This window comes from Myotis yumanensis, unplaced genomic scaffold (assembly GCF_028538775.1).
Source record: "Myotis yumanensis isolate MYYU_CA2020_CCGP unplaced genomic scaffold, mMyoYum1.0.hap1 SCAF_3, whole genome shotgun sequence".
NCBI classification, from domain to species: Eukaryota; Metazoa; Chordata; class Mammalia; order Chiroptera; family Vespertilionidae; genus Myotis; species Myotis yumanensis.
Genome location: NW_027223754.1, coordinates 151,782,138 through 151,809,400, shown reverse-complemented (window position 1 = coordinate 151,809,400; position 27,263 = coordinate 151,782,138). Strand labels below are relative to the sequence as shown.

Sequence of the window (27,263 nt, the reverse complement as noted above, 5' to 3'; positions counted from 1 at the left end):
ATTGTTTTTGTTTGTTTGTTTGTTTCTCTGACTGAATAATTTCAAATGACTTGTCTTTGAGTTCCTTGATTCTTTCTTCTACTTGATTAAGTCTGCTGTGGAACCCATTTAGTGAAATTTGCAATTCAGTTATTATATTTTCCAGCACCAAAATTTCCATTAAAAAAATTATTTCTCACCTTAGCTGGTTTGGCTCAATAGATAGAGCTTGGGCCTGCGGACTGAAGGGTCCCGGGTTGGATTCCGGTCAAGGGCACGTGCCTGGGTTGTGTGCTTAGTCCCTAGTAGGGAGCGTGTAGGAGGCAGCCAATCGGTGATTCTCATCATGGATGTTTCTATCTTTCTCCGTCTCCTTTCCTCTCTGAAATCAATAAAAATGTTAGAAAAAATGATTTATCTTTATTGATGTTCTCATTTTATTCATGCATTATTTTCCTGAGTTCATTGAGCATATTTATGACAGTGATTTTGAATATTTTTGTCAGGTAATTTATATTCAGTTTCATTAGGGTCAGTTTCTGGAGATTTATTTTGTTCCTTTAGTCAGGCCATATTTCCTTGTTTCCTTTTTGTGCCTTGCTACTTTGGGTTGTGATGTATGCATTTGAGAACAGCCATATCTCCCAGAGTTTATTCAGGGGAAACCTTCAACAGTAAACTCAGAAATTCTGACTTCTTAAATCTTTTCTCTGAATGCATCTTTTTGTGGGTATAAATTTCTAAATAGAAGTTTTTTTGTTTTTTAATATATTTTATTGATTTTTTACAGAGAGGAAGGGAGAGGGATAGAGAGTTAGAAACATCGATGGGAGAGAAACATCGATCAGCTGCCTCCTGCACACCACCCACTGGGGATGTTCCTGCAACCAAGGTACATGCCCTTGACCGGAATCGAACCTGGGACCCTTCAGTCCACAGGCCGGTGCTCTATCCACTGAGCCAAACCACTGAGCCAAACCGGTCAGGGCTCTAAATAGAAGTTTTTGTAGGTTTCTTTTTTCAGGAGCTTGTAATTTCTTGCTCCCTCTGGTGTCTGTCTGTTGTATGGCAGGTCCTCTGGGGCAGTAGCAGTTTTTTTGTTCTCGGCAGCATCCACCCATCTACATAGACTGTCAGGTCTTGTCAGTGTTCTGAGACAGGTGCTACAGATACTAGTCCCTTGTGCAGCTCTCTAAGAAACTGGAACATTGGACACATGTTTCAACTCTTTTCCTCCTCAGGGAGAAGCCAGGAGTTTGGGGTTTTCTCCCACTCATTCTTTACTGAGCTGTGGGGCGGGGCAGTGATGAGTGCCTGTGTGCTAGTTTGAACCGTTCGTTGCTTTTGTTCTTGGCAGTTCCCAACTTGGTGCCCTTACTTGTCAATGCCTAGTTTCAGGCAAGACTAAAACCAGTCCCTCTGGTAGCTCCCCAAAAAGTCTGAACTTTAGACATATGGTTCAATCTTCTCTTTCCATCCTCAAGGAGAATCCAGGGAATTTTGTCCTGACTGCACCATGCTGTGCCAGGAAAGGGGGCTCTGGTGAGTGAATGCTATTAAATTTTCCTACTGGCTTCTATGCAGCTAGTTTTTATTGGGTCTGTTTGGATGCAGGAGCCTCTTGACGAGTTTTTGGATCTGTTACAAAGGAAATTTGTCTGTATAGTGTTGAATTTCTGTCTCCTGGGAGAAGTAGGGTCTGGGACTTCCTATTCTGTCATCTTGCTGATATCATCCCTGCTTTTTAACAATTAAGAATGTAGTATAGTTCTAAGTCTTTTCATCAAGGTTTTGTTGACAATGTCTGATATACTTGCCAAAAAGAGAAGTCAGTTATTTAATTAATGACTTACATGTAGATAGCCAATAGATGTTAAGACTATATAATATATATAATATGATGGAGATTAGATGTCTCACATAGAAGCTATTTGTCCTGGTAAAGTCCCTTCACTTTTCTGTACTTGTTTCTCAATGTGATACCTGTCAGAGTTACTGGAGACTTAAGTCAATATATTAAACTAGTGGCTCAGTGCATGAAATCCGTGCACATTGAGAGGGAATTAATTAGAGGGTGTGAGCGTGAGGCAGTCCACGTTTCTGAAATCCAATGACATGAATTTTAGCTACTACTTTGCCAAATAAATGGAATTTACAGATATCATTTAAAGGAGCATTTAGCTTAATATTAAAAACTCTGGCTATCAAGTCAGGTCTGTTTTCAACTTTTTGCCAGCGTTGTAAATTGTTTGCAATATCTGCCCATTTGGGGATGCATGTCATGGTTATGAATAAATCGGGCTTGCCATACTTTGTTACAGTTGCCATAGCATCCTGATATCGCTGCTGCATATTTCTGGGACTACCCTCAAAAGATGATGGAAGTATTATCATTTTACCAATTGGCACATTGTCATTTTCAGATCTAGATTTGAGATAATGCATAAAACCACTATATTTTTCAACTCTCAACTTAGATTGGTTTGCTTTGATGAAATTTATCCGATTGGCCTCCATTTTTGAATATGAATCCACTATAAACTGTTGAGTTAATTTTCCTGCATTTAAAATAGGATTGAACGTGTACTGCACAGAGAGATGAAATCCATAATACTGCATTTGTGTGACTCGTGTCCTTACATTTTGTCTAATATTATTGTTGATTACACTGTCGTCTCTGAGTCTTAATGCAATATCTGTTCCCCAGCCTTTTTCACCATGTGGAAAAAGAATAGGATATGTCATTGCATCTAATGTAGGAAATAGGATATTGATTTGTTTCATTTTAGTGGCATATGGATTATTGGGATCTGGTTTACAATGAATGAGCAAGTCCCTTTCAAAAGGAGGTTCTCCATCTTCGTTTCTGAATATGACAGCAACCTCGGTTACACGGGGAGAATTATATCTACCTGGGTCACTGTTACGGTCATATTTAATTACCATTGTTACTTCTGTGGGAGCAATACCTTTTGCTGCTGCTTCAGATTGGGCTTCCTTTTCTACCTCATGTAACATCTTGTACGATTTTGTTAATTCATTTATTTCATGCATGAGGTTGTTGATGTTGATCATGAGTCTTTCTGAGCAGCCCTGGTTTTCTGACATTGCTAATCTTTTACTTGTAGCTTCGGCTGTATCCAAAATACAGAGTTGAGCAAACTTCTGAGAAACACCATCTGAAGGATGTAAAGTTCCAGTATGGTGATAAACTTGTCCGTGTATTCTAAAACAGTATGGCCCATATCCTCATGGCGATGCAATATTTGCACCCATGGAAGCAAAAGCAAAAGAACTATTTATGGAACGAATATTTTCCATGAAATTTTTACTGTCAGAATCTTCGTTTGTCATTAATCTTTTTAAATATGCCAGGTAATCTGGAAAATATATATCATTTGGACAGACTTTCCCTTTGCTACATCAAGTAAATTTCCCATCAGGTGGTTTTTCATCAGAGAAATTTAGTGATAGGTAAAATTCATATCTAACAGTCATTCCACCACAACTATGTTCGAGAATTGCAGCCTTATGTACTCCATTTTTGCTGAGAAGGCAGTTCCTACCAGAATTGGTAGTACTTGTTGATGGCTGTTCTCTAGACATATTCTGTCGTTGCCACCACCTTCTTTCAACTTCAAAGGCACATTGGTCTTTAGACATTTTCTGTCGATGATGCCAGTGTTTTTCGGCATCAAGCGACGTTTTTCCAATAGCTGGGCTTCAGATACATTCTGTTGCAGGCGCCGCCTTCTTTCAAGATCAGATGCATGTGGTTCTTTAGACATTTTCTGTCAATAACGCCGGCATCTTTCGGCTGCAGAGCTACGTTGTATCAACAGTTGTTCTTTAGACATAGTCCCACCTCTCTACTGTCACGGTCTGAGATGTAGGTGAATGAGTGTCCTGGCTGTCAGGCTGCTGAGAGCTGTCTGACCAACGGCTGATTCTGGCTGATTCTGTGGGGGTGGGACTTCCTCCTCCCTGCTGTCAGTTTCCACAGCTGTGATGAGGAAGCTGAGGTGACAGAGGGAGCCACGCCCTCCAAACCACCCTCTCTCTCGCTCTGCTCTATGTCCAGTGGCCTGCTGCTCTGCCAAGTCTTCCAAACCTCCCGCTCTCCCGCACTACTCTCTGCTGGCAAAGGTCCCGGGAGCCTGTGGGTGTGGCTAGGCACGGCCGTTGCCTCCCGGGGCGCTTAACACCTGTGTATGCAAATTAACCCACCATCTTTGCTGGGTTAATTTGCATACTCACTCCTGATTGGCAGGTGGGCGTGGCTTGTGGGCATCACAGAGGGACAGTCAATTTGCAACTTTCTCTTTTATTAGTATAGACTAGAGTCCCGGTGCACAAAAATTTGTGCACTCGGCGGGGAAGAGGGGTTCCCTCAGCCCATCCTGTGCCCTCTCGCAGTCTGGGACCCCTCAGGAGATAATGACCTGCTGGCTTAGGCCTGCTCCCGGGTGGCAGAGGGCAGGCCCAATCCCTAGGTGCAGCCCCTGATCGGGCTCAGAGCAGGGCCGATTGGGGAGTTGGGGCACCGCCCCCTGTCATGCACAGAGCAGGGCGGATCAGGAGGTTGCGATGCCACCCCTAGTCACACTCAGGGTACAGCCGATTGGGGGGTTGGGGCACCACCCCCTGTCACACTCAAGGCAGGGTTGATAGGGAAGTTGCGGTGCCACCCCCTGTCATGCACAGAGCAGGGCCGATCAGGGGGTTGGGGCATTGCCCCCTGTCATGCACAGAGCAGGGCCCATCACGGGGGTTGGAGCTCCGTACCCTGTCACACACAGAGCAGGGCCGATCAGGGGTTTGAGGAGCTCCCCCCTGTCACGGACAGAGCAGGGCCGATCAGGGGGTTGCGGAGCTCCCCCTTGTCATGCACAGAGTAGGGCCGATAGGGGAGTTGGGGCACCGCCCCCTGTCACAGAGCAGGGTGGATCAGGGGGTTGGGGCGCCGCCCTCTATCACCCACAGAGCAGGGCCGATCAGGGGGTTGGGGCACCGCCACTGTCACACTCAGGGCAGGGCCGATGGGGTTATGGCTCTACCCCGCCACACACAGAGCAGGGCCCGTGGGGGCGGGGGGAGTTGGGGCACCGCACCCTGTCACACACAGAGCAGGGCCGATCAGGGGGTTGGGGTGCTGCCACTGTCACACACAGAGCAGGGCTGATCAGGGGGTTGTGGCCCCGCCCTCTATCACCCACAGAGCAGGGCCTGTCAGGGGGTTGTGTCCCCGCCCCCTGTCACACACAGAGCCACAGGGCGATCAGGGGGTTTGGGCACTGCCCCCTGTCATGCTGATCCCGGTGCCGGGAGGCATATTACCCTTTTACTATATAGAATAGAGAGAGGCCTGGTGCACGGGTGGGGGCTGGCTGGTTTGCCCTGAAGGGTGTCCTGGATCAGGGTGGGGGTCCCCACTGGGGTGCCTGACCAGTCTGTCTGAGGGGCTGAGGGCCGTTTTCAGGTTGGCAGGTGACTGAAGCTCCCAACCGCTCCTTTTTTTCTTTTTCTTTTTTATTTTATTCTGGGCCAGCTTTAGCTCTCAGGCCTCAGCTGCTGAAAGCAGGTTTCTGGCCTTTGTTTACCTTCTGTATTTGATAAAATGTTGCGGTCCGGCTGGCTGAAGCCCAGCTGACTAACACAGGTTTCTGGGGTTTTGTTTAGCTTCTATATTTGCAACATAGTTGCTTAGAGTTGCAGCTGAGAGGCCAGCAAGTCAGGCGGGGAATGTTGGAGTCCGCCGTCACGGGAGCAAGCAAGTCTCCCTGTTCGCTTCAGTGCATGGCTGCCGGCCGCCATCTTGGTTGGCAGTTAATTTGCATATCGCCCTGGTTAGCCAATGGGAAGGGTAGCGGATGTACGGCTAATTACCATGTTTCTCTTTTATTAGATAGGATGACCTAGCTCAGTGCCTGATGATTATAGTAGCTTCCCAATATGTTTTTATTTCTTTCGCTGTGTTTCCTAACTAATTAAACCAGTGTCACCTGGAGAGAGGTTCCTAATTACATGCTAGAGTTTGCCTCTCAGCCTTTTTCTTGTCTTTATTTTCAGTTTGGCCTAGATGACAGACAAATTTGTTGGTAGTATAATACCTAATGGATTGGATAGCTAAAGAAGTAGTATGTACATTGATCTTAAATAGGGAGGAGTTGTGATTATGGGGCTGTGTCTTAAGGGATAGAAGAATTGCTAGATGGATTGTTTGGGTGGGGGCAAGGAAAGGATTGGATTTAGAACACTAACGGGGACATAGGATAAAATATTCCAGGAAGAGGGCATAGTATGTGGGAATCCAAAACAAGCAAGCATTTCCTAATGAGATATTTGAAAGTGTTTTTATGTCTAGTAGTAGGAAAAACTGATCCCAACCAGTGCTTCCTTTCTGCTTTCTCTTTTTTATTTCTGGTTAAATCTCTTATGTAATGGCACAGGTATGTGTTGGTAATAAATTCCTGCAACAAGATTATTACCCATTTCAGAAGAACCCTGAGACTCTTAAAATCTACTGAATACTATATTTGAAGGACTAAAGGGATGTGACACGGGGTTTGGGGACAGAATAGGGCTTGATCCGGTAGGTAAGCTGGAGCTGAGGAAGAGGAAGGGGGGGGGTTAATGTGGAAGGATGATTAGCCTCTTCTCCTTTTCCTCCCCAACCATTAGATTGAAGCTGTGGGTCAGCAGTAGGATACGGTTAAAAGACGGGATACAGACCAGAGTTGGGACAAGGTGGAGTTTAAGCCAGGCAACAGTAGTGTACAGGAGATTAGTTCTACTAGTACTAAGGATGGTCAGCAAAGTAGTTAATGAAAGCACCCATGCATGAGGTGAGTTGGAACTGCTTGTATTGAGTTTTAAGAAAAAATTGATATTAATGAACTTCAGTCTTAAAAGATTCTCATATCTTTTCCCTGAAATTATTTTATGTTTCTGATTAGGTTTAACTTTTTCTTTTTTAGAATCAGTAGGATTTCTTATGTATATGTTTATAAAACATTTTGGATTGACCAATATTTTAGGTAGTTAAATTACTTTATATACAAATGACAATACCCTTTTATGTTTAGCTATGAGTGTGTGAACCTTTTCTTCTTGGAATCCCATGTTCAGTTTTGCTATAAAACCTCATCTGTCTTAATCACCACCAAAGACGTAGTTTGGACTGCTGCTAAAAATATAAAAAAACATTAAACAGGAATTTTTTCCAAAAAAATAAGTTTTACGGTCTAGATCAGCCGTGGGCAAACTACAGCCCGCGGGCCGGATCCGGCCCGTTTGAAATGAATAAAACTAAAAAAAAAAAAAAAAAAAAAAAAGACCGTACCCTTTTATGTAATGATGTTTACTTTGAATTTATATTAGTTCACACAAACACTCCATCCATGCTTTTGTTCCGGCCCTCTAGTCCAGTTTAAGAACCCATTGTGGCCCTCTAGTCAAAAAGTTTGCCCACCCCTGGTCTAGATAAAAGCTTTTAAGTATTGTTTTAAAAATAATGCTTGCCCTGGCAGGTTTGGCTCAGAGGATAGAGCGTCAGCCTGTGGACTGAAGGGCCCCAGGTTCGATTCCGGTCAAGGCACATGCCTGCGTTGTGGGCTTGATCCCCAGTGGGGCACGTGCAGGAGGCAGCCAATCAATGATCCTCTCTCATCATTGATGTTTCTATCTCTCTCTCCCTCTCCCTTCCTCTCTGAAATCAATAAAGATATATTTAAAAAAAAATAATGCTTATAGTTTTCAATATAAGATTAAATGTTTATGATTTAACTCATATGGAAAATAAAAGGAAAAAAGGCATTTCAAATTTACCACCTAAGGTTAACCACAAGTTTTGGTCCATTTTTTTCTAGTCTTATATTTTTACCCCTAGAATTTGTATCAGTATAAAATATTTCATATTATAAATAAAAATTTTTTCTTAAAGTTACGGTATAAACATTTTCCATGTCATTGTTCAGGTTTTTGAAAAGTGTTTCTTTATATCACTTGATAATAATTTCTTTACAGAATTGCATTGTATGCTGTTGTTTTGTGTGTGTGTTGTGTTGTTTTTTTTTTATTGGGTTTTTTTTTTTTTTTTGGTAGTATTATAAAGGCACTCTTAATCTGTATATAGTATTTGATTTTCTGATCATTTCCTTAGGAAATAGTCCTAGAAAAGAAATTACTTGTTCAGAGAGCAGGAACTTTGTTAAGGCTTTTGCTATATATTGCCAAATTACTTTCTAATTTGGAATGAGAAATTTAGTACAATCTAGCTATTTTATTTTATTCAAGTTTCAGCATAAATTGGAAGAACGTCACTACTAAACTGGTTTCAAACTGATGATAATAGGTATGCGTATTTTAGGCATTCTGCTTTATTGAGAGAAATTTGTACATTTTATGTATTTGTCCTATGGTTTCACCATCAGTACAATTAGTTATTGCATTCATTCAGAAGTAAATAAACCAAAGAATGTGTAGAATTCCTATAGGTATAAGCTAAATTTCCCCCCCAACTTATAGTATGTTATCAGCAGAGTATTAGTAAATGTTTAATCTAGTAAAATGAGAGAATAAGTCAGCCTCAGTTAAATATTATTTTCTTAAAATTGATTCTTTACATTGCTTTTATTTTCCCCACCTTCTTCTTCAGAGGAAATTTAAATAAACATAACAGTTAATTAAAATAATTTAACCACTCTTTTTCTAACTCCCCCAGTCTCTTGAGAATTTTATTACTCATTTTTCAGATTGAAAGGTTGTTTTTATGAAAAGTTAAGAGGTCCCTCTGGTGGAACATTTTGGAAATACATAGCATTATATTGAAATACCATAGATTGGGTTTTTTTGTCTCCCCTGATGCCTAAGATCTTCCATTTTTATTTTAGAAAAGCACACCTCAGGCCAGGCTGGTGTGGCTCAGTGGTTGAGCATCGACCCATGAACCAGTAGGTCACTGGTTCCATTCCCAGTCCGGACACATGCCCTGCTTGTGGGCTTGATCCCCTAGTAGAAGGTGTGCAGGAGGAAGCATAAAATTATTTTCATTGCTACTTCATAACTGTAATGTTGCTACTGTTATGAATCGTAATGTAAATATCTGGTATACAGGAGGTCTTAGGCAACCCCTGTGAAAGGGTCATTCGACGACCAAAGGGGTCGCGACCCACAGGTTGAGAACCGCTGCTCTGAGGGATTTAATGAGTAGGTCATCCAGCTAATAAGTGATGGAACTGGAAATTAATCACTGTACTGTTCTGCTTCTTAAATGGGGAAGCTGAGTTCATAACCCCTGCCTCCATCTATTGGGTGGACAAGGGACTGACCATGAATAATGGTTGGAATCTGAAGAAGTGATTAAAGTAGATGTATCTGCATAAATGAGGTTGTTTGGTTTTTTTTATCCTCACTTAAGGCTATACATATAGGTAGTCAATAATGGAGTCATGATTTGATCCCAGGCTTGCTTGATTCTAAGGACTATGTTCTTTCCATTATTCTTGGAGATGAAAGATCAAGTTCCCACTGAATGATCAAGAGTTAAATTATATTCACTCATATTGATTTTTGTGTGTCATATTTTAATTAATTTAAAAGGTAGCATTTGATGTATAGCATATACCATCTCACAATTAACCAGAATGTTTACTAACTGGAAAGCCACATTGCTATTATTAACATGTATATTATCCATTTTGTGATTGTCCTCAATAGGTTTTAATATTTGCTTGACTTCCCCTGTAGCAGTTTCTTTCGCCCTTCTTACTAATTTTTTTTAATGAGCTGAGTCTTTTATAGAAACAGTATTATTTTTGTACTTTGAAACTGTAATCCATGTTCAAAGCATCTGACATGGGTTTTAAAACACACATTTTTGAGGCCCTAGTCCAGTGATGGCGAACCTATGACACGCGTGTCAGAGGTGACACGCGAACTCATCTTTTTGGTTGATTTTTCTTTGTTAAATGGCATTTAAATATATAAAATAAATATCAAAAATATAAATCTTTGTTTTACTGTGGTTGCAAATATCAAAAAATTTCTATATGTGACACGGCACCAGAGTTAAGTTAGGGTTTTTCAAAATGCTGACACGCCGAGCCCAAAAGGTTCGCCATCACTGCCCTAGTCAGTTTTGTGTTCAGTGGTGAGAGCATTGGCCCAAGCACCCAAGGGTCACAGGTTTGATTCCTAGTCAAGAGCATGTATCTGGGTTGCAGGTTTGATCTCCTGCACATGTGGGAGTCGACTAATCAATGTGTCTCTCTCACATCGATGTCTCTCTCTCCCTCCCCTCACCCCCTTCCTCCTTCTGTCCCTCTGAGAGGAAGGGAGAGGGAGAGATAGAAATATCAGTGATGAGAGAGAAACATCATGGGCTACCTCCTGCACGCCCTCTACTGGGGATTGCAAAATTTGGGCATGTGCCCTGACTCGGAATCGAACCCTAACCTCCTTCCTGGTTAATGGGTTGATGCTCAACCACTGAACCATACCAGCCGGGCTAAAATTTTTATATTTAAATTATACAACTAGTACACTTAGAAATTTATTTCTTTTAACATTACTTGAAATATGTATAGTCTAGCTTTCAAAATTCTATGTAAGGATGCAAAAGTGTCATAATATCCTGCATATTGAAGTAATATAAGTTGAAGCTCATATATACACATCCCGGTAGCTAAAGTGTATACATTTCATTGAATTTTTAAAATAAGTCTTTGAAGTCTGCTATAGTGCCTGTGTTTGAAGGATTAAGTCTTTGAAAGGAACTAAATGAATACAAAAATCCTTTTTAAAAACCTATATATTACAAAAGAGAATTGATGCAATGTCTATAGCTTCATGGATAACTCATATTAATCTTGTTTTATGGATTTTGAAAGTCCTGTGTACAGTGCTGATCCCTCAATCCCTTATTTGCATGTGATACGTCCCATGACCCCAGTGAATGCCTAGAGTCTTAGGCAGTACTAAATCCTATAAATTCTATATTTTTTTCCTATACATGCATACCTGTGATAAAGTTTAATTTATAAATTAGGGACAATAAGAGGTTAACAACAATAACTAGTAATAGAATAATTATAAAAATGTACTATAATAAAAGTTATGTGAATGTCAGTCACTCTTTTCAGAGAATCTCATACTATAAAGTCTTCATACAGGCTCATTGCTTTCTGTTCCAACACATTGCCATCAATCAGAACAGGTTTTCTGTTCATGTCTTCCACCCATAAATTTAATGCCTTTTTCATCTTACTAAGCACTTATTATGCACTGGCTGTAACTTTTGCATTTTGAGATATGACAGCAAAATTAGTATGATTTTTTTTTCCCCTTTTTCACACTTTTGAGGGATAGAAGATTTGTTTTTAATGTAGATCTTGGCAACCTCAGCATATAATTTTTTTCTTTCCTTATTATATCAAGAACTTTCACCTTTTCAATTAAAGGAAACACTTTATGGCTTCTCTTTCGCATATCTGAATTGCCAGCATCACTACTGTTGTATTTTGGGACCATTATTACATAAAATAATTTTATTTGAACACAAGTACTGTAATACTGCAACAGTTGTTCTGATAACTGAAAAGGGTATTAAGTGATTGACAGGGTGTGTATATATTGTGAACACACTACATAAGGATGTTTCACATCCTGGATGGAATGGAATGGGGACAACATGAGATTTTATTACACCACTCAGAATGGCAGGCAACTTAAAACTTAGGAATTGCTTATTGAATTGTTTATTTCTGAAATTTTCCATTTAATATTTTTGGATCGTGGTTGACTGCAGGTGACTGAAATTGAGGAAAGCGAAACCAAGGTTAAGGGGGACTACTGTAGCTTGTGCTTTAGCTAATCCTGATTCATGCAATGTAATTAGAAGTATGTTCTCTTGATACTTTTTCATCAGAGGTTTTTTTCTTCTCTAGTTTTAGAGCAATGATTATGAATTTTGTTTGATTTTTAGTTATACGCAAAGTGATTTCTAGTCGTATATTTATAGCAACAGTAATTGTCTGAAATTATTTTTGTGTAATTTTATTGTATAATATTTTAAGGCAATATTAAAAAAAATCACTTCTTCATTTTCTAGTTTTTACTCACGAGTACATAACTTTTATAGTTATACATAAATGTATATTGAATGTCGTAGTTTTACTATTTTAAGCATATAGCTGTTTAGATCTGTTTATTTCTGGGTTCATAATATTCCATTGAAATGACTTCATATATAAACCACTTCTCATTCATTTGATATTTACATTGGCAACAATTTTTAAAATATTTATAAATAATACTGAAATAATTACACTTTTTTTTTTCAAATAACAGCCTGTAGTTATCTTCCCCACCTGGAAAATCCTGGTATTAGTTACACATAAGTAATAATGCCTGGCAAGATTAGTTCTTCTTATAAAACATTTTCAAATTTTACATAGTAAAATTACTTACCAATTTCATATTAGGAAGTAAATTTACTGATCAAATGAAAACCTTGTGATTTCCAATGCCATTGAAAAATTTGTTTATAAAATGTAATGGCTATTACTTACAAATTTCCTTTTTTTAAAACTGATTTTAAAAACTGACTTATTTCTACTTTTAGAAGTTCATCCTTTTCACTTCAAAAAGGACATGGAAACATAATTTTTAATAGAACATAAGATCTGTGAGCATAGGGGATTTTGATTGTTTTGTTTGGTACTACAGCTCTACGTCCTAGAACAGTACCTAACATATAGTGAGTCCTCAATAAGAAAGAATTTTCAAAGATGTTTATTACAGCCCTATTTGATATATTAAAATATTAACTGGAAACGCTTTACATGATTATTAATAAGAGGTTGATTGATTAAAGTATAAAATAGCCATACAATGGAATATTGTTTTGTTAGAAAACTTGGGGTTGTTTTGTCTGTACTGACATTGATACAATACCTCATTTTGTGGAAAAACAAAACAAAAACAAAAAACAGGTGAAAAACAGTATATGTAATATGGTGCCACTTTTATTTTTAATAATTTGATTAAAAAAACAACTAATCCACCTATATAAAGCAGTTTTTATTTTATTTTTAATTTTCTAAACATTATTTGATTTATTTATATTATTATTTTTTTTAATCCTCACCTGAGGATCTTTTTCCATTGATTTTTAGAGAGTGGAAGAGAGGGAAAGACAGAGAAATATCAGTGTGAGAGAAACATATTGATTAATTGCCTCCTGCACTCGTCCAGACCAGGGTCCGGGCTGGGGAGGAACCTGCAACTGAGGTACATGCCCTTGACCAGAATCAAATGCAGGACCCTTCAGTCCACAGGCCAAAGCTCTATCCACCAAGCCAAACCAGCTAGGGCTACAGCAGTTTTTAAACTCTTCAGTTTCAGGATCCTCTAGTACTCCTAAAATTACTGAGGAACACAAATGTTTTTTGGTTGTGCAATTATCTATCTATCTATCTACCTACCTATCTCTGTATTTACTAGAGGTCCGGTGCACAAATTTCGTGCACAGGTAGAGTCCCTAGGCCTGATCAGGGATCAGGGCCAATCTGCACGGCAATTGGCCGGGCGATGGGGGTCCCTGCTGGCACCCGCCTAGGCTGGCCTGGCACCGCCTGCTTGTTGGCCCCGCCCCCCACCGCTGCAGCTGGTTGGGGCCTGTGGGCTGGGGGCAGCTCCTGCATTGAGTGTCTGCCCCTGGTGGTCAGTGTACATCATAGCAACTGGTCATTGTAGCCAGTTGTTCCACCATTCGTTCGATTTGCATATTAGGCTTTTATTGTACGGGATATTTAGATGCATAATTACATATTAGAAACCAAAACAAAAAATAAATTTATATAGTTGTTTAAAATAATATTACATTTTAACATTTTAACATAATGCAGTTTTATGAAAAATATATTTTTCAAAAAATTTAGTGAGAAGTGGCATTTCACATTTTTGCCAATTTTAAAAAAATTCTTTATTGTTTAAAGCAGCGGTTCTCAACCTGTGGGTTGCGACCCCTTTGGGGGTCGAACGACCCTTTCACAGGGGTCGCCTAAGACCATCGTAAAACACATATATAATTACATATTGTTTTTGTGATTAATCACTGTGCTTTAATTATGTTCAATTTGTAACAATGAAAATACATCCTGCATATCAGATATTTACATTACGGTTCATAACAGTAGCAAAATTACAGTTATGAAGTAGCAACAAAAATAATTTTATGGTTGGAGGTCACCACAACATGGGGAACTGTATATTAAAGGGTCGCGGCATTAGAAAGGTTGAGAACCACTGGTTTAAAGTATTACGTATGTCTCCTTTTCCCCCCCATTGACCTCTCCCCGGCACTCCCACCCTCCTATACATGCCCTCAACCCCTAGTGTCTGTGTCCATTGGTTACTCTTACCTCTCCCCTACCCCTCCCCGTTCCTGCCTTCCCTCTGAAGTTTGTCTGACAGTCTATTCGATGCTTCTCTGTCTCTCGATCTATTTTTGTTCATCCGTTTATGTTGTTCATTAGATTCCACAAATGAGTGAGATCATGTTATATTTATCTTTTTCCGACTGGCTTATTTCACTTAGTATAATGTTCTTCAGGTCCATCTATGCTGTTGCAAATGATAAGAGATCTTTCCTTTTTACAGCAGTGTAGTATTCCATTGTGTAGATGTAACACAGTTTTTTAATCCACTCATCTGCTGATGGGCACTTAGGCTGTTTCTAAATATTAGCTATGGTGAATTGTGCTGCTATGAACACAGAGATGCATATATCCTTTCTGATTGGTGTTTCTGGTTTCTTGGGATATATTCCTAGAAGTGGGATTCCTGGGTCAAATGGGAGTTCCATTTTTAATTTTTTGAGGAAACTCCATACTGTTTTCCACAGTGGCTGCACCAGTCTGCATTCCCACCATCAATGCACAAAGGGTTCCTTTTTGTCCACATCCTCACCAGCACTTGTTGATTTGTTGATGATAGCCATTCTGACAGGTGTGAGATGATACCTAATTGTTTTCATTTGCATCTTTCGGGTGATTAGTGACTTTGAGCATGTTTTTATATGTCTCTTGGCTTTCTGTATGTCCTCTTTCGAAAAGTGTTTATTTAGGTCCTTTGCCCATTTTTTGATTGGATTGTTTATCTTCCTTTTGTTAAGTTGTATGAGTTCCCTAGAAATTTTGAAGATTAGACCCTTATCGGATATAACATTGCCAAATATGTTTTCCCACGCAGTGGACTTTCTTGTTGTTTTGTTGATGGTTTCTTTTGCTGTGCAGAAGCTTTTTATTTTGATGTAGTTTCATTTGTTTATTTTTTCCTTACTTTCCATTGCCCTAGGAGCTGTATCGGTAAAGATACTAGCAGTTTAATGATAATAATAGCGGATTTTGTAATCAAAGAAAACATGATAATTTCAAGTGAAACATCAAAAGTGCTTTATTCAAAGTAATGTCCATTGCTAGCTACACATTTCCCCCATCTTTCAGGTTATTTGTGGATACCGTCCCAATAGAACTTTTCTTGTTTTGAGGCAAACCATTCTGTGACCCAATTTTCCACTTCTTTGTATGTTTTGAAATGCTGCTCAGAAAGTGCATGTGCCATCGATCGGAACAAGTGGTAATCTGAAGGAGCAAGGTCTGGTGAATATAGTGGGTGGGTTAAACTTCCCAGCAAAATCTTTTAACGTGTCTTTAATTGGTTTTGAAGTGTGTGATGGTGCGTCATCACGAAGCAAAATTACTTTGCCATGTCTTCTGGATCATTCTGGTCATTTTACGATCAAAGCGTGGTTCAAATGGATTATTATTTGTTGTTGGTAGCGGTCAGTATTAACAGTTTCACCTGGTTTTAGAAGCTCATAATACACCACACCTTCCTGATCCTACCAAACGCAGAGCATTGTCTTCTTTTCAAAGCGATTTGGCCTTACAGTCAATGTTGATGGTTGACCTGGATCAACCCATGATTTTGTGCATTTGGGATTCTCAAAATAAATCCACTTTTCTTTTTTTTTTTTTTCTTTTTTTTAAAATTAAATCTTTATTGTTCAGATTATTACATTTGTTCCTCTTTTTTCCCCCCATAACTCCCCTCTACCCAGTTCCCACCCCACCCTCCGCCCTCACTCCCCACCCACTGTCCTCATCCATAGGTGTACGATTTTTGTCCAGCCTCTTCCCACATCCCCCACACCTCTTTCCCCTCCAAGAATAGTCAGTCCATTCCCTTTCTATGACCCTGATTCTATTATAATCACCAGTTCATTCTGTTCATCAGATTTTTTATTCACTTGATTTTTAGATTCACTTGTTGATAGATGTTTATTTGTTGTTCATAATTTGTATCTTTACCTTTTTCTTCTTCTTCCTCTTCTTAAAGGATACCTTTCAGCATTTCATATAATACTGGTTTGGTGGTGATGAACTCCTTTAGCTTTTTCTTATCTGTGAAGCTCTTTATCTGACCTTCACTTTTGAATGATAGCTTTGCTGGATAAAGTAATCTTGGTTGTAGGTTCTTGGCATTCATCACTTTGAATATTTCTTGCCATTCCCTTCTGGCCTGCAAAGTTTCTGTTGAGAAATAGCTGACAGTCGTATGGGTGTTCCCTTGTAGGTAACTGTCTTTCTTTCTCTTGCTGCTTTTAAGATTCTCTCTTTGTCTTTTGCTCTTGGCATTTTAATTATGATGTGTCTTGGTGTGGTCTTCTTTGGATTCCTTTTGTTTGGGGTTCTCTGCGCTTCCTGGACTTGTAAGTCTATTTCTTTCACCAGGTAGGGGACGTTTTCTGTCATTATTTCTTCAGATAGGTTTTCAATATCTTGCTCTCTCTCATCTTCTGGCACCCCTATAATTCGGATGTTGGTACGCTTGAAGCTGTCCCAGAGGCTCCTTACACTATCTTCGTATTTTTGGATTCTTTTTTCATTTTGCTTTTCCGTTTGGGTGTTTTTTGCTTCTTTGTATTTCAAATCGTTGACTTGATTCTTGCAATCCTCTAGTCTGCTGTTGGGAGTCTGTATAATATCCTCCATTTCAGTCAGTGTATGCTTAATTTCCAGTCGGTCCTTTATCATAACCTCGAGGGTCTGACTAGATTTCTTGAGGATCTCACTAAATTTATAGGCGGTCTCACCAGTCTATAAATTCACTTTTCATCGCCAGTCACAATTCGATGCAAAAAAGACTTTCTTTCGTTCCGTTGAAGCAACATTTTAGTGATGACTTTTCGGTTTTCCATTTATCTTTCGTTCAGTTGAAGTGGCACCCATTTTCCTTCCTTTAAAATCTTTCCCATTGCTTGTAAACGATCAGAAATTGTTTGCTGAGCAACGTTTAATCTTTCTGCAAGTTGTTTTTGCGTTTGACACGCATCCTCTTCCAATAATGCTTGTAATTGTTGGTCTTCAAACTTTTTCGGTTGACTTGGACGTTCTTTGTCTTTCACATTGAAATCATCACTTTTAAAGCGTTTAAACCAGCGTTCATAAGTATCTTGAGATGGAGCATAGCATGTTCACCATAAGCTTCCCGAAGTATACGATAACTTTTTCTTCAAAATAAAGTAATGAATTAAAACTTCCCGCAAATGCTCTTTTTTGGCACGAAATTCGACATTTTTAAGCGTAAAAATATCTATGATGTTAACACCTTCAGCAAATTTGACATATGAAGTTTTGAAGCTTGCTGTCAATACAACAATATAACATACATATCAAATTGCATGTATATCAACATATATGTAACTCCATCTTTTGAAAAAAATCCACATTATTAACTGGTACACCTAGTATTGCTATGACATATGTCTGATATTTTGCTGCCTGTGGATTCTTTTTAAGATTTTTATAGTTTACCATCATATGTTTAAGTCCTTTATCCATTTTTAGTTTATTTTTGAGTATGGTCTAAGTTGGTGGTCTAGTTCAGCATTTGCGCCAACCAGTGGTCCATGAGGTCCAAAAGGTTGGTGACCGCTGGTTTAAGGAAACCTTTGGAGCAGCGGTTGGCGACTGCTGGTCTAGTTTCATTTTTTGCATGTATCAGTCCAATTTTCCCAACACCATTTATTGAAGAGACCATCTAGACTCCATTGTGTGTTCTTGCCTCCTTTGTCAAATATTGAGTATTATGGCTTGGGTCTATTTCTGGGTTCTTTGTTCTGTTCCATTGGTCTATATGTCTGTTCTTGTGCTAGTATCAGGCAGTTTTGAGAACAGTGGCTTTGTAATACAGATTGATATCTGGTATTGAGATCCCATCTACTTTGTTCTTCTTTCTCAGGATTGCTGTGGCTATTCGGGGTCTTTTTTTATTCCGTATGAATTTTTGGGGAGTTTGTTCTAGATCTGTGAAATATGCTGTTGGTATTTTAATGGAGACTGCATTGAATCTCTAGATTGCTTTGGATAGTATGGACATTTTAATGATGTTGGTTCTAACAATGCGTGAACACGGTATATTCTTCCATTTGTTTATGTCTTCCTCTAGCTCTTTTTTTTTCAATGTCCTGTAGGTTTTGAGTACAAGTCTTTTACCTCCTTAGTTAAGTTTATTCCTAGGTATCTTAATTTTTTTGTTGCAATGGTCATTGGGATTGTTTTTTATTTTCTCTTTCTGTGAGTTCATTATTGGCATATAAAAAAACGATAGATTTCTGGGTGTTAATTTTGTATCCTGCTGCATTGCCAAATTCATTTAGTAAGTAAGTAGTTTTTTGATGGAGTCCTTAGGGTTTTCTATGTACAATATCATGTCAAATGACAGATTTACTTCTTCTTTTCCAATTTGGGTGCCTTTCATTTCTTCTTTTTGTCTGATTGCTATGGCTAGCACTTCTAGTACTATGTCAAACAGGAGTGGTGAGAGTGGGCATACCTGTCTTGTTCCTGTTCTTAGGGAAAATTATTCTATTTTCCCATTGAGTATGATGTTGGCTACTAGTATAGGTTTGTCATATAAGGCTTTTATTATGTTGAGGTATGATCCCTCTATTCCCACTGTGCTGAGAATTGTTATCAAGAAAGGGTGTTGGATTTTGTCAAATGCTTTTTATGTATCAACTAGAGGCCCAGAGCACAGAATTTGTGAGCAGGTGCAGTCCCTAAGCATGGCCTGTGATCAGGGCCATCTTCCCTGACTGCCTGCATCCAGCCTAGCCCCCCACCACCACCCATCCTGGTTCACTGTTCACCATCGGGTGATCAGTGCCTGCTGGCCAGGGGGAGGAACCGAGAGGTTGAGTGTTCTGCCCGCTCACCAGCCCTGCCCCCTGCCGCCACCCACCTCCAGTTTCCCATTCACCATTGGGTGATCGGAGCCTGTTGGCCGGGGAAAGGGACCTAGAGGTGGTCAGTTCACCTCATAGTGACTAGTCGAGTGGTCATTCACTATAAGGGTCAATTTGCATATTACCCTTTTATTATATAGGATAGAGGCCCAGTACACACATGTGGGCCGGCGGGGCCGTCTAGCTGCTGTCATTCTGACCTTTGGTCATTATGCCGTTTCAGTCGCTGGGCTTTTATTATATAGGATTGATATGATTATGTGATTTTTATCCCTTAGTTTGTTTATGTGATGTATCATGTTTATTTATTTGCGGATATTGTACCATTCTTGCATCCCTGGAATAAATTCCACTTGGTCATGGTGTATGATCTTTCTAATGTAATGCCGGTTCTGACTTGCTAGAATTTTGTTGAGGATTTTAACATCTATGTTCATCAGGGATATTGGCCTGTAATTCTCTTTCTTTGTAGTGTCTTTATCTGGTTTTGGGGTTAGGGTAATGCTGGCTTCATAGTAAGAGCTTGGAAATGTTCTTTCCTCTTGAATTTTTTGGCATAATCTGAGGAGGATAGTTTTAGTTCTTCTTTAAATGTTTGGTAAAACTTCCCTGTGAAGCCGCCTGGCCCAGGGCTTTTGTTTGCTGGAAGCTTTTTTAAATTACTGCTTTAATTTCATTGGTAGTTATCAGCCTATTCAGGTTTTTTTTTTTTATTTCTTCTGATTGAGATTTGTAAGGCCATATTTTTCTAGGAATATGTCCATTTCTTCTGGGTTGACCAGTTTGTTGGAATAGAGTTGTTCATAGTATTTTTTTTCACAATCCTTTGTGTTTCTGTGGGGTCTGTTGTTATTTCGTCTCTTTCATTTCTGATTTTGTTTATTTGGGTCCTCTATTTTTGCTTCTTGGTGAGCCTGGCTAGAGGTTCATCCATCTTGTTTTTTCTTTTGTTTTTGTTTTTTAATTTTAATTTTTATTTTTTGCTAAAAGTATTACAAAGGGTATTACATATGTGTCCTTCCCCCCCGCCCCCCGCCCTTGACAATCCCCTGCCCTCCCTTACCCCCCAGTGTCTTACGTCCATTAGTTATGCTTATATGCATGCATACAAGTCCTTCGGTTGATCTCTTACTCCCCTCCCTCCTGCCCCCCAACCCTCTCTGGCCTTCCCACTGCAGTTTGACAATTAGTTTGAGGCAGCTCTGCCTTTGTATCTATTATTGTTTAAAAGTTTGTAATGGTCTTTATTATCCATGAATGAGTGAGATCATGTGGTATTTTTCCTTCATTGACTGGCTTATTTCACTTAGCATAATGCTCTCCAGTTCCATCCATGCTGTTGCAAATGGTAAGAGTTCCTTCTTTTTTACAGCAGCATAGTATTCCATCGTGTAGATGTACCACAGTTTTCCAATCCATTCATCTACTGATGGGCACTTAGGCTGTTTCCAGATCTTAGCTATGGTGAATTGTGCTGCTATGAACATATGGATGCACATATCCTTTCTGATTGGTGTTTCTGGTTTCTTGGGATATATTCCTAGAAGTGGGATCACAGGGTCAAATGGGAGTTCCATTTCCAGCTTTTTGAGGAACCTCCATACTGTCTTCCATAGTGGCTGCACCAGTCTGCATTCCCACCAGCAGTGCACAAGTGTTCCCTTTTCTCCACATCCTCTCCAGCACTTGTTTGTTGATTTGTTGATGATAGCCATTCTGACAGGTGTGAGATGGTACCTCATTGTTGTTCATTTTCTCTTTAGTTTCAACTGCCCTAGGAGCTGTATCAGTGAAGAAATTGCTTTGGCATATGTCTGAGATTTTGTTGCCTTTGAATTCTTCTAGAATTTTTATGGTTTCCTGTCGTACATTTAAGTCCTTTATCCATTTTGAGTTTATTCTTGTGTATGGTGTAAGTTGGTGGTCTAGTTTCATTTTCTTGCATATATCTGTCCAATTTTCCCAGCACCATTTATTGAAGAGACTATCTTGGCTCCATTGTATGTTCTTGCCTCCTTTGTCAAATATTAATTGACCATATTGGTTCGGGCTAATTTCTGGACTCTCTATTCTATTCCACTGATCTATATGTCTGTTCTTGTGCCAGTACCAGGCAGTTTTGAGAACAGTGGCTTTGTAATACAGCTTGATATCTGGCATTGAGATCCCACCTACTTTGTTCTTTCTCAGGATCGCTGCAGCTATTCAGGGTCTTTTTTTATTCCAGATGAATTTTTGGAGAGTTCGTTCTAGATCTTTGAAGTAGGCCATTGGTATTTTAATGGGAAGTGCGTTGAATTTATAGATTGCTTTGGGTAGTATGGACATTTTGATGATGTTGATTGTACCAATCCAAGAACATGGTATGTTCTTCCATCTCTTTATGTCTTCCTCTATCTCTTTTTTCAGCGTCCTGTAGTTTTCTGAGTAGAGGTCTTTTACCTCTTTAGTTAAGTTTATTCCTAGGTATCTTAATTTTTTTGGTGCGATGGTAAATGGGATTGTTTTTATAGTCTCTCTTTCTGAAAGTTCACTATTGGTGTATAGAAATGCCTCAGATTTCTTGGGGTTGATTTTGTATCCTGCTACATTGCCACATTTATAAATGTAAAAAAAAAAACCCAAAAAGAATGTAGCAAAATATTAACCATGATTATCTTAGAGTGGTGGGGAAATGGTAATTTTTTTCCTTTTACTTTTCTATAATGAATAATACGTTTTTGTTATGCAGTATAGTTTAAAGTGTTATGCAAAGTATGGTAATTATAAGAGTCAAATGAATGTGAATTATTAAGAATAATTAGTTATGTTCTCTATTTTTCTTATTAGAATTTAGGCCCTGAATATGAAGATATGTTTAACATGTCATTACAGTGGATTTTTGAAAATGGAAAAGATGTTGGAATAAGGTAAAGGACTTAATTTCTACTTTGATCATTTTGTAGTATAAGAAGTGATTTTGCTTCTAAATTCTCCCTTTATTTTTAAATAGGTGTGTCGGGTATGGCCCTGACGAACAATTGACAAATGTAACTGATGTGCAGTTTTTACAATCCACAAGACCACTAATGTCTTTTTGGTGTCGTTTTCGGCGCGCTTTTATTACTGTCACCCACAGGTTATTGTTGTTATGTTTAGGTAAGTTGTTAGGATGACAAAGAAGATACATTGTATTTTATAATTTTTGTGTCTGTTTTTCACCAAATGCTAGGATTGATAATTTATTTCATTATAAATCACATCCAAAACTCCTCTAAGATATAATAATATTGAAGTTTTTAAAAATAATGTCAGCATCAGTTTAGAAAACAGTACTCAGGTATAAGTGCATAGATGGAAATCTACTTTAAAATAGAAATGGAAAATATAAAAATTAAGGTTAGTTTTTAAAAATAAAATATAAATATTTTAAGTAAAATATTATAAATATGGCAAGGTATGTTTATTAAAATTATTTTTTATTTTAAAAATATTACCTGAATTAAAATTTTAATTTAGGTTCCTAGATTTTATATGAGTATTTTGATTGAAAATAGGAATTTATGAGATTATTTTTCTGTCCAAGTCCCTCAAGAATAAGTTAATTTACCTAAAATGTAAGGTATAGTATGTTTAATCCCAATAGACTCACTTTTCTAGTACTTTAAAGCTGCAAAGGAAAAAAGTGTGTGAAACAGTTTTTATTTTGTTTTCAAAAAATTAATAGCTACAATTTAAATGTTGCATTTATTAACAAATTTTTAAAACATTAAAAAAACGTAAAAATTAAAAAGTTCAGTTGTCAACATAACAAAAGAAGTGAGATTAAGTTAAACTCTGAATTATGTTTAATATTAAAATTTTCTCTATAGTTTTAATTATGTAGCTAATTCAACCCACTCTCTTGAAGGCACATTCCATTATCCCATTATGGCAGTTAAAATAATCACTGTAGAAACTGTCATGAGTTTTCTTTTCTTGTTTTTCGCAATGAATGTTATTGAATGCCATTGACCACAAATTTTTAAAATGCAAAATATATGAATATTGCAGGTGTAGTGATGGTTTGTGTTGTTCTGCGTTACATGAAATATCGCTGGACAAAAGAGGAAGAGGAAACAAGACAGATGTATGATATGGTGATAAAGATTATAGGTATAGTATTTTTAGAAATCTAAACTGTTACCATGGTCAGTGGTTAGAGCATTGGCTCGGGCACCGAAGGGTTTCGGGTTTGATTCTTGGTCAAGGGCATTGGGTTGTGTGTTTGCTCCCTCCCCACCCCCTGTTGGGGCATGTGCAGGAAGCAACCAGTTCATGTGTCTCTCTTACATGGATTTCTCTCTTTCTCTCTCCCCCTCCCCCCTTCTCTTCCCTTCCCCCTCCCTCCCTTCCTTCCACTCTCTCTGAAAAGCAATGGAAAAATATCCTCAGGTGAGGATTAACAAAAAGTACAAATAAAAAAATCTAAACTATTTCTAGAATAGTCATTACGTGATAAACTATAACATGATAATCAGTGATTGATTCATTTGTAAATGTGTTGATTTATTTTCAGATGTTTTACGAAGTCATAATGAAGCTTGCCAGGAAAACAAAGATTTACAACCTTTCATGCCTATTCCACATGTTCGAGATTCCTTAATACTGCCTCATGACAGGTGTGTTCAAAGCACTATGAATTAAAGTAAATAAGAATGTTGGTGTTTTCTGTAGTTGTGAAAAATTATTGCGAGTTGTGACCCTTCTCAACTAAACCTGTTTTACTGTGCAGGCTTTATTTTTGTACTTGAAACTCTTCTTTCTAAGTTCTCTACTGTTACCTTCCTGATTTTGAGTGGCAAAATAGACAATTAGATTTCTAAATCATTCTCATTTTGTTACATCTGATTCTTTTTTGTCAATTTCTACCTTATTTCCTTTACTTTCGTCTTGATAAAGAAACAGCTAGTAGCCGGTGACGTTTTATTAGTTATATTTTTAAATACTTAATCTTGTGAACAAAGCTTTTAAAATAAGAGAACCAATAACTTCTTGAAAATAATTATGATGCCATATGCTAAAGCAGCTTTCTTAACCCTTGTAACACATTAAGGTCGAGTGGAAATTTTAGGGAGGAAAACATACTGATGCTTATGGTCTACCTCTAGAGTTTGAAATTCAGTAAATCTGAGGTGAGTGAAGTTCAGGCATCTAAATCTTTTTTGAAAAACTCCTTAAGAACAGCCAGAATTAACAATAACACTACCTTCAGTTATTAATATTTGAAAAAAATGATAAGCCAAGATGATAATCATTTTGTTGCTATAATAGGAAAAGAATGAAGAAAGTCTGGGATAGAGCCGTTGACTTCCTTGCTGCTAACGAGTCTAGAGTTCGTACAGAAACACGAAGAATAGGTGGTGCAGATTTTCTAGTTTGGCGGTGGATCCAGCCTTCTGCATCCTGTGACAAAATATTAGTAATACCTTCAAAAGTATGGCAAGGTCAAGGTATGTATTTTTAAACAACAAAAAATACAAGCATAAATTTGTTTTGTTATTTTCAATTACAAGTCTTATGTTATTTAAAATAGTACAATTGAGCAAGGTATGAAAGCAAAGCTCCCCTTCCAGTTTCATCCCATAGAAAGAATTAGTGTTAGCTCCTTATATGTCCTTCCACTTTCTCCTGACTTTTAAAAACTTAAATGATTTGTCTTTTCTGTAATAGAATACTATACACATTAATTTTTTTCCTTTTTCACTTAACAAAGTAACTTAGTTATTAAAGATTTAATTGCATTTTCCTCTAATTTTTTATGCAGGTAAGACACATATGCTTTATATATGTATATATGTTTTACATATATAATGCTGTATATATATAAGACATATTAAATGGAATCATAAGTTTTTAATTGCTCCTTTTTCCAATTTTTACTTGCCTGCATATCCCCCATGCCAAGTAGCTTTTCTGAGCATCTCTCTCTCTATATTTTTTTTAATGCTTGCATAGTTACAAAAGCGTGTATATGTAAGTATATAGGAGGGTTTGGTGATTGGTTGTCTTATATAACCAAACCTCTACTAGTGATAGCTGTTACCTCACTTGAATTTTTTGTATCTTAATGGTTAGTGGAAAAATTATATCTTATGGTTAGTTTAATTTGCATTTCAGGACTAGTAGTGAGTTGAGTTTCTTTTAACCTTGTTGGATAAAAGCACATTTATCAATGTTTGCTAAGCATAGCTTTTATGGGAAAGATCAGTAAATTATTTTGAAATTACAATAAGATCCCATTTTTTCTAATTTTCACTGTTAAAGAGATTGAATAATAAGGTTAATATAATCATGGCATAAATATGAAGCTTTGACTTTGCCAAAGATGGCACTAAACAATAAACTATTTGGGGTTTTTTGTTTTGTTTTGTTTTCTTAAAATATATTTTTATTGATTTCAGAGAGGAAGGGAGAGGAAGAGAGAGAGAGAAACATCAATGATGAGAGAGAATCATTGATTGGCTGCCTCCTTCATGCCCCCTACTGGGAACCAAGCCCACAACCTGGGCATGTGTCCTTGACTAGAATCGAACCCAGGACGCTTCAGTCCATAGACTGATGCTCTATCCACTGAGCCAAACCAGCGAGGGCTAAACTATTTGTTTTAAAGGGTGCATGCAAAAGGGCCCTTTGACAGTGGAAACAATTCTAAGCCAGTCAGACCTGATTACCTTAATGCCTGGTTATAAAGGTGTGGAGTCTTAGCCTGATTTCTTCATAGAGCTAGCAATTAGTACTCATGTATGCCTTTGAGGTTCTAGAAAAGGCCATTATTTTGTCCATAGGAATTTTTAAAAAAATGTTATAGTTTGTCTTGTTTTTTAAAGGTGAGATTTTCAAGACAAATCTAAAGACAGTTTCTTGCCCAAATAATAATCCATATTCTTACATATTTATAGTAGTACTAGAGGCACAGTGCATGATATTTGTACATGGAGAGGGTGGTTCCCTCAGCTCAGCCTGCACCCACTCCATTCGGGGACCCCTTGGGGGATGTCCGACCATCAAGGTATTGGGCCTAAACCGGAGGTCGGACACCCCTCTCACAATCTGGGACCGCTGGTTCCTAACCACTCGCCTGCCTGCCTGATTGCCCCTAACCCCTCTGCCTGTCTGTCTGATCGCCCCTAACCTCTCTGCCCGTCTGATCACCCCTAACTGCCTCTGCCTGCCTGCCTAATTGTCCCTAACTGCCCTCCCCTGCCGGCCTGATCTCGCTCCTAACTGTCCTTCCCTGCAGGCCTGTTCTTGCCCCCAACTGCCCTCCTCTGCCAGCCAATTTGGGTTCTGATTGGTCAGTTTCTATGCCAGTCAGCGCCAAAAGCTCCACCTCCTAGGCAGCCACTGGCTCCTTACATTCACCCAGATTTGGTTCTGATTGGTCAGTTTCTATGCTAGTCAGCGTCTCTGGGCCTCTCAACCAGGCCTGATCAGAAAGGCGGGGCTGATCAGCAGCCCCTGTGGAGGCCTGGAGAGAAATGGAGGCGTGGCTGTTGTCCAGGCCTGGAGAGAAAGAGAGGCAAGTTCTGATCAATGGCTGCCACAGAGGCTATGGATCAAACCCTGCCCCTCTCTCTGCAGGCCTCTCTCTGGGCCTGATCCACAGTCCGCTAGGCAGTCAGTGCTGGGTCAGGGCGCCCACAGCTTCCGGTCTGATAGAGCCTTAGTCATTAAGACCCTGGCTCTTTATTATATAGATGATTTACTTTAAGTGTGTTAAATTGGATGCTCTATAAACTCTAAGGTTTAAAACTTCAGACTGTTATTTTTACTTTGTCATTTTCTTTAGGAAAAGACTGTTCAAATGTGATAAAATACAACTTTGTCAGTTATAGTAGTGGTAATACTATAATTCATGTAATTCATGTAATACAATAACATGAATTGATATAATTTTTAAAGTGTTGTACTTTTTAATTAAAAAATGTTTTTATTGATTTTAGAGAGAAAG

The 27,263-nt window shown here is 38.5% G+C and overlaps 1 protein-coding gene across 1 annotated transcript in view; it reads left to right on the top strand.

The window, feature by feature from the left end:
- Positions 1-27,263, top strand: part of LEMD3 (LEM domain containing 3) — an 85,878-nt gene that overhangs the window by 49,388 nt on the left and 9,227 nt on the right. The window contains 5 exon segments of the mRNA XM_070409796.1: positions 22,121-22,200; positions 22,284-22,429; positions 23,324-23,425; positions 23,829-23,931; positions 24,584-24,762. Of these exon segments, the coding sequence (XP_070265897.1) occupies positions 22,121-22,200; positions 22,284-22,429; positions 23,324-23,425; positions 23,829-23,931; positions 24,584-24,762 (610 nt within the window).